The sequence below is a fragment of the Carassius gibelio genome, chromosome A16, assembly GCF_023724105.1.
Source record: "Carassius gibelio isolate Cgi1373 ecotype wild population from Czech Republic chromosome A16, carGib1.2-hapl.c, whole genome shotgun sequence".
NCBI classification, from domain to species: Eukaryota; Metazoa; Chordata; class Actinopteri; order Cypriniformes; family Cyprinidae; genus Carassius; species Carassius gibelio.
Window position 1 is genome coordinate 8410385 of NC_068386.1, and position 20379 is coordinate 8430763.

Consider the following 20379-nt stretch of genomic DNA (forward strand, 5'->3'; position numbering starts at 1 on the left):
CATGAACGTCTCTGGGTAAATCAGGCTTGGAGCTACAACATTTGTACAACATCAGTGGAACAATCTATTGATTTATTTGTCACAGAACACAAACACCAAACAGAAATATATTAATAAAAGAAAGTGTGCTAATATCTTAAAATATGACCTACATTATCCCTGAATATCCATGAAAATATAAGATATTGGATGTCTGATATTTACACATTTCAAAATGCACATATGTCTTAAGAAATGAGCGGTGAAGCCTCCCACAGCCAAAAGAGCTCATAAGCAGAGTATTAGAAATCAAGAACTCTTTTTGTAGTTCTGCTGTCGGAATGGAGCTCTAGCTTCTAGTCCACTCAACCATGAATTAATCAATCAATCAGTCACATGTGCTGGATTTCCATCCTCTTTCTGTAGCTTTTACGTCCATATCCCAGAGAACAATCCCTGGGGGTAGTGAAAAACTCCAAATGTTCAGTGTTCAGTGTTTTTTCCTCAAAGCCTCCACTTCATCCTAGAAGAATTAAAATACTATTTAAGAAGTTGTACTCCGTAACAATGGAAGACCAGCATTAAGGCGAGACAATATTTAAATTCTACAGTGTAAAAACAAACTGGATGGCCATTATTCTGAAGTAAAAATATATTATATATATATATATATATATATATATATATATATATATATATTCTCCATCAGTTAAGTTAAGTTAATTTATTCACGTTTTACACTGGCAGATGTATATGTGGCTATTTTTCAGGTTGTTTATGGATGGAACAGGTATCCTTTATGTGATGCAGATGTTTGGAAGCTCTATCAGTTTAAACAGGTTGCATTTTTATCTCACTGCTGCTCTCTTGAGGATGAAGATGGTACTTTTTTGTGCCATTTCCAACTAGATTTAATTTGGAACATAGGATTTAAATGCATTTATTTTTTATGTCTTTTTTCCTCTTTTTTTCTTATTTGTTTTTTGCTCAAACAACTGAAATAAAGTTCAATATAATTCTGTTATTTCTGTATTAGATGCATATATAATAAAATAAGACTTTATTACCTCCACAAAATTAATCTCACCACTAACCTGTATTCTGATTCTTTTTTCCATCTCGTCCTTCAGTTCATCTTTAAGCTCCTTTATGTCCCTCCTGGTCATTAAAGAGAGATATTGCAATAAGAGAAATGTGTGATATGATCGTTCAGGTGTGGTAGTCAGGTGTTTATACTCACTCATGCTGTGCTTTGAGGAGATCCAGTGACATGCGGAGATCTTTGAGTTCTGTCAGCACAGAGGCCAGGGAAGCGCTCTCCTCCTGAACCACAGCTTTGCTTTCAGTCTGTGTCTTGGTTGGTGACGTGGTCTTCGCTTCCTGGTCTGTCTTGGTGGAAGGTGATGATGGAGGTTCTGTAGCCTGTGGAAAAAAATACCAGCAGCTGAGAAACAGAGGGATATAACTTCCAGGACAAGATTACAAAATGTTAATAAATGCATTACCGAAGAAACTGTAAGAAACTGTTCAGTTTTGCACAAGGGCACATACAACTGATAAGTGACAGTTAATACTTTTACACTGTTACGAATAACAAAAAGAAGAGGAGGAGAAGAAGTTTTTTGAGTACCAAAATAGCAAATTAGACTGATTTCTGAAGGATCATGTGACACTGAACACTGGAGTAAAAACTTTTCAAATCACCGGAATAAACTACATTTCCAAAGACATTCAAAAAGATTATTTGTAAATTTTAATAATATTTCTCAATATTATTGATTTTAATTGTATTTTTCATCAAAAACATTAAAAATCTTACCGCCCTCAAACTTTTTAACAGTCGCATATACCAGACATGTTTTAGAAATATAATTCCATAATCTAATGCCATTGCTTTTCCAACCTTTGGTAACACTTTAGAACAACTTTCATTAATTGCCCTTTAAAACATGACATAATGTTTAACAGATCAATAGTTAATGTGCTTTCAAACATGAATCTATATGATAATACGGTGCATGAATCCCATTTTAAATATTCGAAAGCACATGAGCTGATCTGATCTGTGAAGCATTATATAATGTAATAATATTATGAATGAAAGCTATTATAAAGAGTTATCCAAACCTCTGGAATATTTTGTGGTAATCCTTCTTTCTCTTCTGAAGTTTCATTGTTGTCAATTTCAGCTGGAACCTTTATGAAAAAACAAATGTCATTTGCATTATTTTTCAAGACATTAGAATGTATTAACATTTACTAAAGTTATTTAAAAACTACTTCATCGACTAAATTTGTATAATCCTTATATAGAATCATGATTAATTGTTTTAAATGATCGACAGTCCTAATTTTTTATATCATTCTTCAAGCACCTCCCCTGATTTGGCTTGAGTGGCACAAACTCAAGCATTGAAAATCACAAGTCTGATTAAAGTATTAATACTCAATTCATTTTGTTGCAATTCAGATCATAAAAAGAAATCATCTTTAAAAATCAACTCAAATTAAGCTCACTTGTCCCGCAGTGGTGAGGGCTGTTGGTGGTCTTCTCTGTGGAGGTTTGGCCCTGTTGGCTGTGGGATGGCTCAGTTTCTCGGAAGACACATCTACACCATCAAACTGGTCGGGGGTTTTCTCTATAACCTCCTTATTGTCTTTAACCTCTTTCTGTACTGGTGAAACTGGGGGCTGTTTAGGCGAGACAAGTTGTGGCTCTTCATTTCTAAGGGGGAAATATGTATTACAATGCATTAGAACACATTTAAGAAACCTAGTCTAAGTACTTATATAATATTTGATTTGTTGTGGAAAGGGTTCAATCTAACTGGTAATTGACAGTAATGTCTTCTGTTTGTGCATGCATTACAGTCAGAATGACAGTTCTTTCTGTAAGCTCTGTTTGAGGACTCAGTCTCACAGGAAAAAACAGGAAACATGCAGTTTGGGTTTGTTTAGTCCCTCAGCAACTCATAAAATTTTCATCGCTCTTTGCAAGACTGAGCATTCACAGGCCCATGGCATGCTAAATGATTGTCTAATGAGGGGGAATTCAGTCCCTCTCAGCATGATTATAAATCTGACCGATGGAAGGAAACTCATGATTTTATTTCTCTGGTGAAATAGTGAAAAACTTTTGTGTTTGAGATTACTTATCTTTAGGGATGCACAATATAGGATTTTGGCCGATATTCGATATGCCGATATTTTCAAAATAATTTTGGCCGATGCCGATATCGATATATATACAAATATATACTGATATATTTAAACTTTAATTTTACTGAAGAGAAATCCATGTATCTCTTCTGTACTGATTCTACCATAAATGTATTATTTTACAAATGTAGACAGACATTCACATCTGAAAAACAGGTCAATTATTTCACTTGGAGAATATCGGTTTGGCTCATCGGCAGAAATATTCATATCGGCCGATACCGATGATGGTCATTTTAAGCTTTTATCGGCCGATACCGATGTTGTGCCGCTATTATCGTGCATCCCTACTTATTTTTGCCATTACTTAATTAAGCATTACTCAAGAGCATCACAGAAGGTTGTATGGTCGAAGATGAGGAGGCATCACTTACTTTGGTACTAGTTTTATGGGCTTCTCCTTCACTGGTGGTGGTGGAACGGCTGGTTTGTGTAAACCAGGCAACTTAATTTTACCAGGTGGGTCACTTCGAAAATCTTTAGCATCTGGTTTCTCACCTATGCAAAGGACAGAAAGGCCAAAGGAGAGATAAATATTATCATAATGGGTACATTTCCTCAGAAAAGCAGTGCTTTTAAATGCACTCAAATATTTAGAATTCAGTCATCAATACAGGATGTTACACTTCAGCAAGCTTATTTATAGGCGTGTTCATAATGATTACTTTTAGTCTCCGTTTTTGGGTTTGTGTCAGAGCTGTTCTGGTCCATCACTGGCATCTGGTTCACTGTGATATAAAGATACAAGATTTGGCTGTCAGTATCAAGATGTTTCATTAAAATCTGACAGCAGAGGCTCTTATGAATTTGTGCTTTTGTTGTTTTGGTTTCCACTCTTCCCTTCCCTGTTTTTGCTACAACTGTAACAAAAATCCAGCCTTTTTTTTTTGGACCGTTACAGAGTATCTTTTATCCCCAGAATACCAGAGGAGGCCAGTCAGCACCCTCATTCTTTTTCAGAATTTGCCCTTTACAAACTTTTAAAATAACAGCACAAAACAAACATCACTTTGAAGTATTCTCACAACTACACGGGTTACAGGCTGGACATCTCCGTGGCATGGGAACGTTCTCTGAAAAATGAGCAAAAGAGCCAGTCTGCAGTTTGCTGTGGCTACAAAAACAAATTCTCATGGTTTCCCTTAATAAACCCCAATGAGTTCAAGTATCACCAGCCTTTACTCTGTCCTACAAAACAAAAACATCAAATCTCCATGCTCATTCAGAATTACACTTGTGGAGTCAAAATCAAAAAAAGACATTGAAGTCACAATACAAGACTAAATTAAACGCAATCCTAAATCTTACCAAAGCCATAAATATCACATGTAATTACTTTAAGTAAACATCCTCTCATACAGAACATTAGTTCACCTCCCATCATAATCATAAGATCTTTTCTTTTGAAACCAAATCTTCCAAAAAACCTATTATTCTGTGACTTTCTAAATGCCTAGAGTCATAAGACAAGCGATTTCAACTGCAATCACATCTAGCATGTAGAGAACACTAAATATAATGTCTATACATACCTTCTGAGTTTTGTCAGTATTCCAACATTACAACCCTATGTGCATATGAAGACGTTTATATGTAGAGAGCACTGTGGTACTCCGCTTTGCCCTTGCCTTTCTCTAGAGTCTGCTCACATGAAATCTCTTCATGGCCTATGACTTCCTGTCACAGCCCCACACAGCTGCATCAGTGTTTCTTAAAGCAGTTTTGTGGTTATGACTGTTGTGTGTGTGTAGGCAGATTTAAAACTTCAGTATTGAACAGAGATTCCTGCGCTACATTTCCTGGTTTTTAAGATCACTTTCATACGGTCACAGATAATTCTGCAGTAAACCAAATCTGATCAGCCTGAGGGGAAATGGAGTCTCACGCTCGAGTGAAAACAAAACTACTTCCTGTCCTAGAAATAACAGGTGCAGAAACTGTATTTTACAGTATCCATGTAGTTTCATTCAGAAAATGTTTATGAACTACCAAACATAAGCTAATATTCAACTTGTTAAGTCATCAGAAAAGTCAAGCTGATAATTTTTTTTATAGTGTACCAATAAAGACTGCTTAGCACTGTATAAAGTCAACAGAATGTACATTAAATGTTTATATTCTTTGTAAAAGCAAAATAACTAAGCTGTTCAACTGCAAAGAGGAAATTTAAGTTCCGTTTTGAACTTTATAAATTGTACCAAGTAAAAATATTCTTATCAGCGTCTAATAATGGTTGTCTAATTTAAAAAAAAAGTGAAGTATGCAACTACTGTGTGTTCCTTGATTAAAACCATAACTCAAGAGTCATTATTTACCATGAATTCCACCTTAACTGGGATCAAAGTACTTATTTGTGTCTTTTGATGAACTATATCCTATATTTAATGAAGTTGTTATAAAGACACAAAACAGTATGCAAAAATTCAAATTTTATATTACAAGATCCTGTTTTTCAAGCTGAGCATATACTATTTTGTAGTGTATAACTGTGTTAGCATATAACTTATAGTATAGCGTATATCTATAGTACTTATAGTTAGCGTATAACATATAGCACTTTCACAAAACAAGTAGTAGTAATTTAGCACGAAAACTGTTATATCAGCAGTAATGGCTTAGTGGTCAAATCCTTGCAGGGTTCAAACCTACAAACTTGCGATTCAGCCTGACAGTAACAAGTGCTTTAAAGATATCCTGATCTTAAAGATGGCTCTTATCAAATCAGCTCACACCCCCCCTCCAAAACATCTTTTAATGCTATTTCTATCAACATTTCCTGCTACTTGTCAAACCAGCCCTTCTGCTATGACAGGTTCTGATGTCTTACCAGTGTTTTTCTGAGAGCCATGTCTCACCGGTGGCTGTCCTGCGTTACCAGTCTGTCAGAAACAAGAAATTATCAACAAAATGCAGATTAGTCTTTCTGAGCAGGATGTAGCTCACACCCTTTCCATGTAGAAGGAAACAAGTTGCCGTTTTTAGTGTTCCTCTCTTCTAATGGAAACCTCTGACTCAACCTCTTTTAATAATCCCAAAGTAACAGGAAGCAGATACAGTCACGTATAGGCCACAGTTAGCCTTCTTGTGTAATCACAGACAGGATCAATGTATTCGAAACAGATTTATAACCTCTGGTCTGTTCAAACAAATGTAACTATTTGGAAACTAAAACGAATGTCCTTTGGCCTTGGTTTTCTGAACCAGCACATTACTAAAAGTCCAGAGTGGTGTTGACAAAAAGGAGACTCCCATTCTCTAAGAGCGCAACAAATGGGCAAATCATGAGAACATTTCTCTGTCCCACACTCACATGAAGAGCATCCGCTGGAATCACCATGACGAAGTTATCGGGAAAAAAGCCCCTGTGTCCGTTCAGTTCCCCCTCCCACCAGCCCTCGTCCTCAGTGGTCTTCAGGGAAAAAGAGAAAGAAAATAAAAGCACAAAACTGTATCACTGCCCAGGAAAACACACAAACTTGTATGGGGTATAAACAATCAAACAAGGATGTATTCAGTGATAAATACACATAACATATCACTCCACACCCTTTTTAATTACTGACCTCAAATTTTTGGAAAGTAGTATGTAAGATTTTTAAGAAACGAATACTTTTATTCAGCAAGGAGTATTAAATGAATGCGCATCTATTTACTTAATTGATAAGTACAGTAGTCATTTAAGTAGACATGTTATAAGCAAGATAATGCTGTATTTATCCCAAAATACACCACTTAAGAATGCCAACACAAAATAATTGTGTATCATTCTAATCACCAGATCATCATTTATTATTTTGCCGTAATGAACAGCTGACTGATATTATCCTTTACATACAAATCTAATGATTTAACATTGTTTTTCTTTAGAAAATGTACTGCGTGCCGTATAAATAGAAAGCAGTCATTCGGTCACCAATGACACACCTTGTTGACGATTGCTATGACGTCTCCCTTCTTCAGGTTCAACTCGTCTTCGGCAACAGCTGTGTAGTCGAACATGGCCTGACAACATTCTTTCACTGTGGTGAAATTAAACATGTAATTAGTCACATCAGATGCACTAACATTGTGATTAACTTATTAGCAAGTTGGGTGTTTCCTTAACAGATTTGCCCTGAAGGTTTGGTGAGTGAATCTGAAAGCACATGTTTGAAACCCTTAGGGAAGTCCTTTAAGAATAGATCTGTTCATTCACTGATAACTGAGTAACCTTTGTCTTAAGACTCTGTGTTCTCTGTCACGGTCTATTATGAGAATCGTGTTTTTCAGACCTCTTCACGTTGAAGAATACAACATCAAGAACCAGCTAAACAGCATTTACATTACTGTACCAACATCATATCTGTATGGTATGGCATGTTTTTAGACTTCTCACCACTTGATGCTTTTCTCCGTAAACTTGGTCTCTGTTGTACTTTTCCCTGTATGAAAAAAGGTAAAGAGTAAAATTATAACATAACAGAACAGAACAACATAACATAACATAACATAACATAACATAACATAACATAACATAACATAACATTCACCTCTTTACTGAAGACTTCAGAGAGTTTAGGCCTGGCTGTGGCTTCGGTTGTCTTACCATCTGCAGAAGACAGATGTTTGAACAGATGATTACTCTATTTAAATATTTGGTATTTAGCCTTAGTTCTAAGGCTAACAGCGAGCAACATCAGACAAACCTAAGGCTAACCAGAATCCAACCAAATCCAAAACAGTCTGACAAACAGTACAGTGTTTAAGCACCACTCAATTGCGTGGGGCCCCATGGTCCGGAGGGGGCCATTTCTAATGAGGGGCCCCCGCAGGGCCAGCATGCTTAGGGCCCCAGAACTATAAACACACACCTGCTGACAAAAACACTCTTCAGAAAGCATTTGTGGTTGTCCACAAAAGACTGCATGAAGTTATGCTGCAAGATTCAACTACTGGTACACCAGAAAAACAGGACGCCCAAGTTCCAACAATCTTTACCACAACAACTACGGTGAGCACTGTATCCTTTGTAAAGATTCTCAGATTAGATTACGTTAGATATGCAAAAGAAATGCAAGCTCCAGTTTCAATGCAAAATCTCACCATTTGACGGGACAAAAATTTCCTTCACAAAATTTGATGGAAAGGCTCCAACTTGGTTATTTTTTTTCCCCATCCACCATCCATCTTCAATCTGCCAGACAAAATAGTAAATATAGCAGAACATTTGTTTAAAACAACAACAACGGACGTTTCTAGGTTTTAAATCTGATTTGGAAACAAACATTTCCCACACAGAAAGCAAAAGCAAAAGTTGCTAGTAAGACATGAGACCATCCGCATAAGACTCCATCAATAAGGTTTACAGAAATGTGAAAACGTATTACCTCTCGGAGAATCTCGATGGTCTCTCCGACCACCAGCGCCAGCTCGTCTTCGTTCAGTGGGGTGTAGGCAAAAGCCACCTCACATTTCCTCGCCTGTACCTTTGGTTTCTTCGCTGGAGCGGTGAAGTAGGAAGGAAACATTTGTAACATGTCAAAACGTTAATGTGTGAGGACAACTGAACTGAGCTAGACTGCAAAAGCACTTCCAGCTTTCACTTTTACAAGTACTTCACTTTTATGACAAACACTATTTTATGGTGGATATAGTAACAGCCTATGGATTTTAGTGGGTATAATTTGAGAATGGATGTGGACACAAGCCTTCCATTAGCCTAACGTTACTTATTTTAGTTTATCAAGTCAGATGCTTTGGATAGCTTCAGATTCTAACGCCACGAATGTACTGTAGTTTAATAAAAAAAACTAGATCAACAATTTAAATATATCCCCATATATTTTATATCATCAGCAATTTTTAATTCTTCCCATCTTGTTTGGAGCCACTCCAAGAGACTCTCAACAACGACTCGTTTTATGAAGGGTAGGCCTATATTCGTTCATTCTGTCCAGCCAAACATACTGCATCTGCACAGCCAGCACTCAAGATTTCATCGGTTCGTACTATAGTCGGTCTTTAAGGCAGGTTATAGTCACACACTTCAAATTAGATTTATATAAACTTATACAGAAAATAATCCAGTGAATTGAAGAAAACAAGAGATTTGTTCACCTAAAAGATACATTTACGATTTTAAGTTTATCATGTTTGTTATTTAACATAATAGAAACTTACATTTCCTTAGGCTTCTTGGCTCTCTGTTGCTTTCCCCTATTAAGTAAACAGGAACTTCCTGTAAGAAGAAAAATAGCCATTTTGAAAGTGACCATTGTGGTTACCAGGAAAGCTATGGAAAGAGTGCTCTACAGGTCCAGACCTTGGCGAAGTTGCAAGGGAACATGCCTCTCTTTCCTCTCAGCTCTCCCTCCAGCCATCCTTCCTCTTTGCCCTTTGAGACGTTCTTCACAACATCCCCTACACATATCGTCAACTCATCTGGCATGGTGGCCTCAAAGTCCATAAGCACAAGCACCTCTAAAAAGAACAGGAGCAAGGGGCGAACAGATAAGCATCTAAAATGAAGTTTTACATATTTATATTCCACAAATTGTTTTCCTAAAGTCTGCAGATTTCATATGGGCCACCAATGAGGTTACTCCTTTGTACTTTCTCAATAATGAGAAAGATTTATCTTTTCTGAAATACTTACCCTATGGACAAATAAGTCTAATTATGTGAAAGACATGAAAAAACATGATGGTGGTAGGATTTGACTCTCAAGTGCAGACTACTGGAGCTGGACAGCCATGGGTCATGCGTTTCAACAGACATCCAGGTATGTGAGCTGAACCTGAGCGACCTGAACTCAAGAATGAATAGCAGTACAAAGATCACTTTGCATGATTGTCAGTGGCATTTCATCTGATTTCCAGTAAGAAACCCTTGTGTGTTTTATCAGTCTGAATGCCAAGCGTAGTTTGTGATCAGGTAAGCTCAAACAGCATCAACAACAGTGATGCTGGTGTCATAAACAGTCGTCATTTCCAGGTTTTTTTTTTTTTAACCAAATGTGTCACACTAAGTTAATCAGTGAATAAATAAATACATACAGCTATGCATAAATGTAAGTAATAATATTAAAAGCTCTGCTCAGTCTAACCCATCTGTCACTTCTTCGTCATTTATGGTTTACTTAAAGTATATTGCTTAAATTATATTGCACTTATAGCCTATACTACAGTTCACATGAACACTAGATACTGTATATAACCACTGTTTGTTTCTTTATAATACATTGATCTAGTCATGAAAATAGCAATAGATGTTGGAATGTCAAGAATATAAAAAAAGATAAATAATATTATATATATATATATATATATATATATATATATATATATATATATATATATATATATATGGATGGGGGATGCTTTTGGAAATGTTCACGAAAACGTTTTTATTTCGACGGAAACTGTAACTTTGTATTTTTTGAAACTCCGAGACATTAAACCATTGCGTCGCAAAAAGATTCAGTGTTTCGAAGCGATACAAACGGATCGCGAATCATTTGATTCAGATCCGGACGTCCGAAAGGTTTCGGGGGATGTTTTTATCCCCACTGCCGGAGATACAAGTAATTCAGCAGAGGCAGGGATGCGTAGACCAGAGAGGTATCAACCCCACCCACCCCGGCAAATCGCACCCTGTATATAGATATAACATAAGAAGGCCTACCACAAACACCACAGCTTGCCAAATCCTTTTGAAACAAAGTTTAAAAACTCACCCATGACCCCGTGAAAGCTGTGTTTGGAGCACCAAGTCAGAAAATGAAGATTCCGTTCAGTTCTCAAGTGTCATGGAATCCCTGTGAATCGCACGGCTTGATTTTGTAGTGTTACACAATCCAGAGAAACTGAAAGCTTCCTTGGACCTCCTTCTTTCTAGTCATTCGTGAGCATTGTTGGGGGAAAATAAATTTTCAGCTAGTCAAGACACGTTATACCCTGAGAAGAAGCGCTGAAGAGTGTGTAACAGGTGAGACAGGTTTGTGATGATATGAACCTTCTGGTGTCACGTGTCCCACCAAAAATGATGACAATATGTGTACACACTTGAAAGGAATTCGAGGAAAAACATGTTTAAATACAACCTTGATTTTACAGGAGCGTAATCTTTGTTAAACAAGAGTGTGTTTACATTAGTTCTTTCAGTCTATCCCACACTTAACTGAACAGATAGCAGAGATTTGTTCTGAGACTAATGCTTTTTCAAGATTCAAGATTTTTATTCGTCACATACAAAATTATATATAGCATAACCAGCAGTGAAATGTGTTTATTTAAAGTGCCTTTGGTGTAAAGCTATTATCTGCAATGACAGGTTAATATTTTGGTTTTGGGAGTCCCCCAACCACAAGTTTACATGCATGCAAGGTAAAAAAAAAAAAAACACGTTCATTCATTGACTTTTTTTTGTGACAGCGCCACCTACCGAGTCAGAGAGCTACAGTCCCAGGAACGCATTTCAACATAGTTTTGGAGGACCGAGAAAAAGTGCCACCAATGCACTATTTTCACCCAGTTTTAACTACTTAGTTTAAGAGGTTTTTAAAGGTTTATTTCCCCCAAATACTACTTTCTTTATTGCAATTAAACCTGGTTCCTAGGAATGTTGAATAATTATTGGGTATAAGTATCATAATATAATAACTCATCAAGTGAAATAAACAAGGAATCATGTTATAGTCTTTTCAGTCACTAGACTCTGGGGGTAGATTTAACATTGTGTATATTTTTATAAAATAACATATTACAACAGTTGAACTTGAACACATAAAAAAAAAAAAAGTTTTTTACATGAACCACATAGAAAGAACTTCATGGACAAGTCTTCACCGACTCCTAAGAGAGAGAAGTGAAGGAAATAAGGAACATTTAGTTAAACATGTTGTACTCTCTAATTTTAAATTTCATATTTAAAAGATCTTAGTGACCACAGAGCGCACACACATATACAATACAAAAATAATTATATAAATAATTATATAAATCTTCATGTTCATAATATTGTTTTTGCATACTGTTTAAAGATTTGGAAAAAAAATATGTTGATGTTGTGGGAACAAAGGTTCTTTAAATATTAATGTCAATGAAGCCCATCTGAACTGAGAAAAAAAAAATAGGGATGCAAGAAATCTGAATAGAAATAACATATTATTGACATAACTTTTCCTGACCTTTAAACATTTAAAGTGCACATTGTGATGTATGCAGCAGCACTACCTGCCACCTGGATGCTTTCCCCCTTTTTCTTAATTGTTTCTCTATCACCGTATTAAATTCTTCCACTTCACTGAAATAGTACACGAAGAACATAATCACTGCTGGGTTAACAGAAATAGTGTTAACGCTTAAAAAAAAAAAAAGATTTTTCATTGTGTAAAAACAAAGGACACTTTACCATAAGCATAAAAATCCCACAGTCATTTCCACAGATCTGGTGTTGCAAGCCCTATAATCAACAAAAGAAAAGATTAGTGATACATGAAACATCAGCTGCTGCTCTCTTTATCACGTGTTATATATGAAATGCGGATAATTAGCAATCATATTTTAATGAAATATCAAATCATGCATGATATTATTCATCTCTATATAGATGAATATACTTGTTTTTTCATGAATGCATTTTATAACAATGTGAAGAACAATGTGTAACATTTAACCAGATTTTTAACTTATTTACTTTTATTTGTAAATATATTTTGCTGCTGAATTATCCACTAACCTAGTTTATAGTAGTATTTTTTGTCATAGATTATGATTATTTATTTGTTATTTTTCATTAAAATGAAGTTTTTTATATGTAGTAGATTGTGTTTAACACACAATAGAGTGGTGTTCAGGTCAACACAGATAAGTACAGAAATTGTACACTAAATAAAAATTGGTTGGATTGTTATCGGCAGATACTCAGAATTTTCTGTATCGGATCGGTTCTGAATTTTTTTTATTATTGCATCCCTAGTTTCTACATGACACAAAAATCAGTCAGATGTGAAATTGCTGCATTTTTTATTATTATTATTTCTGATTGTGAGTATATAAATGCAAGTCAAAATGTATATATCAGATACAGTGCAAATCAGAACCCAGTTCTGACAGCTAAAATAAAATTTTAAGTATGAATGTAAATTATTCACTTTTCCTGTTTGTTTCTTTTTGTTTTGTTTTGTTTTTTACTTTTTCATAATAAAATTCCCCAAAAATACAAAATAACCTTTTATTGGTATGTGAGTGACAAAATTATTACTCCATCTAAAGGTGCTTAGCCAATAGAAATAGGCTTACAATTTGAAGACAAGACACACATTTAAAAAAAAACGTATGCACACACTTATTGTCAAAAACTTGCACCTCAAAAATCTAATTTGCTAAGTCTTCAAAACATTTGTAATTTTTTTTTTACTTTCTCTATAAGCTGTTTGTACAGTTTCAAAGTTGACATCTCTGTTTCTATAAGTAAACACACATTGGTCTCAAAGAGTTTCAATCAAATCCACAAAACATTAAAATGTACATCTTTTTTTTTTTTTAAAAAGCAACAAATAGTACATAAGCAGATATAGTTCTATACTGCTATTCTGCACTTCAGGCACCGAAGGCACCTAACCTTTGAACTAGTGGTCAACCGAAATTGATTTTTAATGCTCGATATCAACATCTAGAAAGCAGAGTGGCCAATAAAAAATATATGTATTGATTATATTGAATGGTACTTCATTTTACACATTCAAAATTCGCACACAAATAATCAGTAATCAGTCCAATTTAAACAAAACAAACAAAAAACAAAATTAAAAAATTTGCCACCAGGCTGACAAAAGCATTCTCATGAAAATAGAAAATGAAAACTACAATAAAAAAGCCCTTTCATATCAAAAAGTTTTAGATGCATAAGGAGGCTGATATTATATCCATTCTTGAGAATGTGAAGGCCAGCAAGTCTTATCCCAGGGTTTGAAGTATGATAAGGGATTATACAATTTTTACTGCTCCGTTCTCACTGGTCCTGTTCTACATCTTCTCCTTGCTGTTCGCCTTCATCTTCATCAGTGGCCTGGAATTTATCATGGGCCCATTTAGGGCTCGTATTATTGGTGGGGTTGGTATTTGTGGCCCTCCGGAGGATAAAACGTCCCTTTCCACGAATAGCATTACCGCGACCACGACCACGCACTCGCGTGTAAATCATCTTCTTCTCAGCTTCCCCATCTCTTTCACTCTGCTGCAACAACAAAAGACAGAAAATATGACCCTAATTTATTAATATAACTTAAAGGTTTGGAAAACTTTTATATGAGTTTAAGAATAATCATCAGTGTTATATTTGACTGTACATTGTATGAATATTACACATACAGGCCCCGAATGTAAGAGATTATGATACAAGGACTATATAAAGTCCCTTTCAAGGAAAGTCTGTTCACTTGGCAGCCGTAATTGCAATGCCTCCGGGCAGCTATTTAAGGCATCCAAGACCAATTCCTATCTAAAAATGAATGGGGAAATCCTGAAATCTCAAAAACTTCCTGCTGAACTCACAATTAAAGCTGCAGTCGGTAACTTTTGACGCTGTAGCGGTTAGTAAACAGAACTGCTTGCATCTTGCGGAAGAACATTGTAGCCGGAACTACTTCTCTCTGTTTATGTCTATGAAGAATCACAAATGTACTGGGTTACTCCGCTGAAGCAATCTAAAATAGTCCGAATATAAACACTTATTATAGGTGCACCCTAGTGATTCAGGACAAGCCAAAAACCACTTTTGAAAAATGGATTCATGGTGTACTCGCTTATAATATACATTTTTCTACATTTTGAACACAAACAAAGTTACGGACCGCAGCTCTGATTGGTTCTTTTTTACCGGGAGCGCATGACTTTCTGCAAATGGCAATAGAACCGCTGGGAGGAGCCAGAGGAGCTTGATTTTTTCACAGATTATCTGTCTCATATTCTACTGTCAGGACATAATGACAGGTTTAACAAATATGTAAAAAATATATATATTTTTTACAAAAGTTACCTACTGCAGCTTTAAATTACATATTTCAAATCAGCAACAACAAAATCTGAAATGAACTGTCCCCAATGAATGTTGTTCCTTACGCTCAAATACCATTAAAAAAAGCTTAGATCAGCCAATTCACATGTATAATCATAAGCATGAGTCTCAGGTTTATATGGAAACCGGAGCTTCTCACGGCAGCTGCAGCGACTGGCCCTTTCATTTAGAAGGCTAGACATATTCCTCCATATTGTGCATTACAGTTTCTCCCCTTCATAAATAATAGGAGTGAACCGTCTTTGTATATCTATAGTCTTTAATATAACCTATCTTCTTTATATGGACATTATATTAATTTGTAAATGTGTATATTTATGTGTACATTTTTTTTATTTTACTGTTATTTTACTAGAATTATGTTAATAGCTTGCTGTTTTGTTTTCCAGGAACTGTATAAAGGTGATGCAGAATGGGTGTTACAAAGTTCACAACATACTAAGAAGTATTTCTTGCTCTTGGGGGTGTATTCTTGATCCCAGTCATCATTCTTTTCTGGCATGTTCATCTGTGAATCCCCATTACTGCTTCCATGGAAATTTCCTCGGTTCCAGTTTCTACCGCGTCTTCTAAGCTGCTGAGAAAACAGCAAATGGTCACCAAAAGTACCACAGCAACAAACAAACATCTTAGTTCTTCAATATCACCCAAAACGTACAAAGCCTCCTCGTGCCCATCTTCTCTCTGCAGGTTCTCCATACTCTCTAAGCTCCTGTTGGACTTTGGAGAAGCCTTCTGCCTTGATCTCAGCCTCTTTTTCATGGTAAACAGAGGAAAACGATGAGGATGATGACTCAGAATGCTCCCGTTTCTTCTTGCTTTTCCTTGGGAGTGTAATAACATTAGATTCAGACATTGTTCAGCATTCTTCAGCATGTTTTTTTTTTGAATATGTGCAATATGATTTCATCATCATTTGCTTCTTCACCAACTATAAATTAATCTTTACCTGAATCAGAAAAAAAAAATTCAGGACATTTTCAAACAATGAAAACCTTTATCCAAGATATTTAAAATATCCAGCTGACCAGAAAGACAAAAAGATGTGTTCACACTGACAGCGATTTAATAGCTGAAGATGACCAAGTTGCTGTCCTGCTGGGCACTACTTGATGGTCTCAGGAGGTTAAAATCATCTGAGCTCTGCTCCCATTGGAAGTAGCTGCATCGTATTGCAGCTGTTTTTCGTAAATTTTAAATCCGCTCAATATTCGCACTGCCAACAATTTCTGTCACTCATGACGCTTCACATCACCAACTATCTTTGAAAGCGTTTGACTTCTTGTTTCTGCAGACTGCTGGGAGTGTAAACGCATCTTTAGGCCTTTTTATAAATGTTTTTTTAAGGTCTCCTGAGAGGCTCAAGATGGATTTCTTGTTGGTTTCATCTTGTTTACTCTTTACTTGCCTCAACCAGATTCTTTGAAATTGCAGATTGTTTACTGGTTGATCAAAATTGCAGTTTCAACCACATTTAGAGAAGTTATCAACATGGCAGAATTTTTCACTTGTGAGGTCACAACAAACCCAAACAAAAACACAACTGTCAGCTTATTAGCTTTGTCACCAACGGTTTAGGTCTTTCTTTAATCTGTTTTTTACAACTGAACAAATGCAAACTGAAGATCACTCTGACATGTCTATGCAGCAGCTTACTTAAATTTTTTGTGGTTCTTTGAGACTTTCTCAGTGGTTATTTCCTTGCTTGCATCTGGAGATTTCCTCGACACTCTTCCTCCATACTCTTCCTCTCTGTGCTCTCTCTCTCCACTCAAGTATTTCTTTCTGCTCTCAATATCCAGCCGAAGGTCCATTGAATCACCTTTAGATTTTTTACCATCGACCTGCGGTGAGGAGAAAGAGATATTTTGGCCAGATGAGGGTTAGCAGCGATCTAGTAGCGTTGTGTAGCATTGTATGGGGCAGGTCCACAACGCAAAACATGGCAACAGCAGAATTAAAACAAGAGACCTTTTCTAATATAACCTTAAGTGGCATTTTGGCCTCTTACAGTCTTTCAACAGGCCGCAAAGGTAACATTTTGATTTCCTCTTACTTGCTCACAAAAAAAGATAATAAGCTAAATGAAATAATACAAAAGGCAACATTACAGGACCACAGCAGAAATACTTTCATTGGTGCTCCTGAAAGTTTGTTGTTTTTACTCGGCCTAAACACCTCACTTGTTCTTTGCAGGCTTTGAAGAGGAATACTTACTATGAGTTTTGTTTAGTGTCCTTTAAATGGATATGACATGGGAACAACTGGTCACTTCCATTTCTGACCTCTGATTTCTTGCCTCTTAGGAAGGCTTGTACCCATAGTAAAAGGTTACCATCAAACGTTGAGGGGGCATTTACAACACAACAACCTGAATGCACCTCTTTTTGCATCTCACATTTGGACTTTTATGTCTCTCTCATCAGAAACAAGAGTTTAGCGAGAGAAGGAAGCCTAAGAATGCTCTGTCCGGATCACTCGCGCAGCATTCTGTTCCAAAATATGTCATATTTCAAAATGCTCGGTCACCTTGAAGCTGTTTTCCATGGAGCTTTTCATCTCATCAATCAGAAGAGCGTGCCTCTTAAAAGCACTGGGAGAAACATCAATTCTCCTGTGAGAGTTGGAGAGAGAAATATTTTGATAAATGTTAATCCTCCTTTCTTAGAGCCTTCTAAATTGTCAACACACCAAAAAAATATTACCGTATTTTCCGGACTGCACTTTTTTTCATAGTTTGGCTGGTCCTGCAACTTATAGTCAGGTGCGACTTATTTATCAAAATTAATTTGACATGAACCAAGAGAAATGAACCAAGAGAAAACATTACCATCTACAGCCGTGAGAGGGCGCTCTATACTGCAAGAGATGCTGCTCAGTTCTCCTGTTGTCTACACTGAGCAGCATAGAGCGCCCCCTCGCGGCTGTAGACGGTAATGTTTTCTCTTGGTTCTTGGTTCTAAATAAATTCGACTTATATATGTTTTTTTCCTCATCATGACGTATTTTTGGACTGATGCGACTTATACTCAGGTGCGACTTATAGTCCGGAAAATAAGGTACTAATACGTGCATGAGAAATCAGCCTGGGAAGGTGTCCCTGAATTTTATTGTACCTGTGTATCTCTGGACTCTTTCTCTGCTTCATGAATTCTTTCTCAGCAGCTCTCCTCTGGTACATGGCAAATCGGTCATTTAGGCTCAATCCAGAGGAAGGAAAATATTGAGCTGTGGGTGGACAAAAAAAAATATTTTTTCTTTTTTTTATTAAATTATGAATTCATATTTATACTTTTTAATATAAAAAATTTAGTATTTCATCAAGTGGGAAAATAATAAACCCTGGATAATACAAAAACAAATATAAAACAAAAAATATTTAATAAATGAATAAATGTACTTAAAAAAAATGGAATAATACAAATACTAAGGCCAGTGTAGCCCCTCAGAACCTTGACAGCAAAAGACTTCAGCATTCAGTTTCAGTCACCTTTAATGTGATGGACAATTGAAACTATGTGTTGGGCAAACAGCTCAGATGGACTTTTGGGTGAAAGCTGAGCCTGAAGATGCTGAAGGACAGACTGAAACTCCCAATCCTTCTTATCAAGATGCAGAAAATCCAGAAGATTCCTTCTTTCATTGGTCAAAGCAGGTGTCCTGTCAAATGCAACAATGGTTAGGAAAGATACAATGAAATATAATTCAAATCTGATAGTCAGAAGCAGTCATACGCACAACAATTCAATGTTTTGCGAAGATGCAAGCAGAATCAAAAAGTCATTTCTGAGATGTGTGACAAAAATCACCTCAGAGAATCCATCCTCACACTGAATTCACTTCTTTTCATTGAAGCTCTTGGCGGGGATTCGTCATTCATAACTACAAACATCTCTTGCTCACGGTTCTCAGAGCTCCTCCTGGGCAGCAGAGTGGGTTTAGAAGAGGATTTCTCCTTTGGGTTAACATTAGAGAGCTTTTCAGGTGAGGGATCCTTAAACATGCCACTGAACTGGTCTCTCTTAGAGAGAGCAGCTAGAATATTGGCTGCTCTTTCCTGTTTATGGCAGAGCAGGAGAGCTTCCAGCTCATCGTCCAATGCCATGTCCTGCATTCTCCTGATATGCCTCTCAAACATCTCACGAGCAGACAGCGTCACTTTGCTTTTGCAGGGGTCGTTTTCCATATCCCTCACCCTATTGGAGATCTCCATTTCTTCATCATCGTCCTCACCATCCTCGCACTGAAATGTCAGTCTGTTTTGTGAACCCCTTTTAGCGGAGCTTATGGATAACTTGTTACCATCACCACTCTTGGCAGATCTGGATTTCTCCTTTCCTGCCATATCGTAATCTACAGTGCGAGACAGCTCAATGCCTTTTTCAATAATTTCTCCATTTTCTTGATCACATACTATATCTCCATTACTTTTCCCTTTATGTGTGTTGTTGTCCCATGCAGAAGCCTGTTTTTTAAGCTTTTGCTCCTCCAGGAATCTGGTCAATGAGAGAAAGAGATCTTTAGTTGATTATTATTTACAATAATGTACTCAAATACATCTGTTGTCATTTTCGGACGACCAAGGACTTCTGCAGCAAGTCAGATTGACAGAACTATGGATAAGCTGTAATGGATTCTGTTCATTTTACCGTGCACAAATGAATGGCTTCCACTCTGAAGCAGGTAAACAAGTGTGTGCAGCCGGGGAAAATTTCACTTCATCCATTTGCAAAGTGCAAATAAAGACCTTTTTAGAACATCTAAATTACAGACTGTGAGCTGACATTTGTAAACAAGGCATATCTAGCTCCTCTTGTGTGTTGGTTCTTTCTCAGTACAGCTCTGTTGGTGTATTTGAAGGGCAGATTGCAAACCAACTGTGCAATCTTACTTTTTGTCTGGCACACACACAGGATTTATTGTGTTATTTCCTCTCTTACACTGACTAAAATGAAGGTAAAAAAGAAAATAGAAAGCAAATTTCAAATGCACGTAATCCATCAAAATTATGAATATCTGTCATTTATTTAGCTTGAAATGTCTAAAAAAGTATGTACAAGACAAACTTATATAGGGCTGGGCAGAAATTATGATCTTCAATTGAACAATTTACACTACACTAAC

The 20379-nt window shown here is 36.4% G+C and overlaps 2 protein-coding genes across 9 annotated transcripts in view; both read right to left on the reverse strand.

Moving 5' to 3' along the window:
* Positions 1-55: 55 nt before the first annotated feature.
* LOC128030504 (SH3 domain-containing kinase-binding protein 1) lies at positions 56-11197 on the reverse strand. 3 transcript variants are annotated; one of them, XM_052618188.1, is made up of 17 exons: positions 10913-11197; positions 9500-9657; positions 9358-9415; positions 8565-8677; positions 8281-8371; positions 7728-7786; positions 7574-7619; positions 7123-7217; positions 6509-6607; positions 6026-6077; positions 3864-3926; positions 3573-3696; positions 2497-2704; positions 2107-2175; positions 1220-1401; positions 1074-1137; positions 56-502 (listed from the first exon to the last, which is right to left on the reverse strand). In XM_052618188.1, the coding sequence occupies exons 1-17, from the start codon at positions 10914-10916 to the stop codon at positions 470-472; spliced, it is 1518 nt and encodes a 505-aa protein (XP_052474148.1). In that variant the 5' UTR covers positions 10917-11197; the 3' UTR covers positions 56-469. The 3 variants fall into 3 exon arrangements, with proteins under 3 accessions (XP_052474148.1, XP_052474149.1, XP_052474150.1); XM_052618189.1 differs by lacking the exon at positions 2107-2175 and having other exon boundaries at positions 10913-11153; XM_052618190.1 differs by lacking the exon at positions 6509-6607 and having other exon boundaries at positions 10913-11136.
* Positions 11198-13185: 1988 nt separating this feature from the next.
* Positions 13186-20379, reverse strand: part of LOC128030502 (thyroid hormone receptor-associated protein 3) — a 28552-nt gene continuing 21358 nt past the window's right edge. For 2 of the 6 annotated variants that reach the window (XM_052618178.1, XM_052618182.1), the window contains 8 exons: positions 19065-19751; positions 18746-18915; positions 18372-18483; positions 17785-17869; positions 16912-17099; positions 15914-16079; positions 15695-15832; positions 13186-14415 (listed from right to left, as the gene is read on the reverse strand). In XM_052618178.1, coding sequence (XP_052474138.1) covers positions 14191-14415; positions 15695-15832; positions 15914-16079; positions 16912-17099; positions 17785-17869; positions 18372-18483; positions 18746-18915; positions 19065-19751 — 1771 coding nt within the window. In that variant the 3' untranslated portion in view covers positions 13186-14190. Of the gene's footprint in view, positions 14416-15694; positions 15833-15913; positions 16080-16365; positions 16551-16911; positions 17100-17784; positions 17870-18371; positions 18484-18745; positions 18916-19064; positions 19752-20379 lie in introns of those variants that run through there. The other 4 variants (XM_052618180.1, XM_052618181.1, XM_052618179.1 and 1 more) reach the window with 4 other exon arrangements.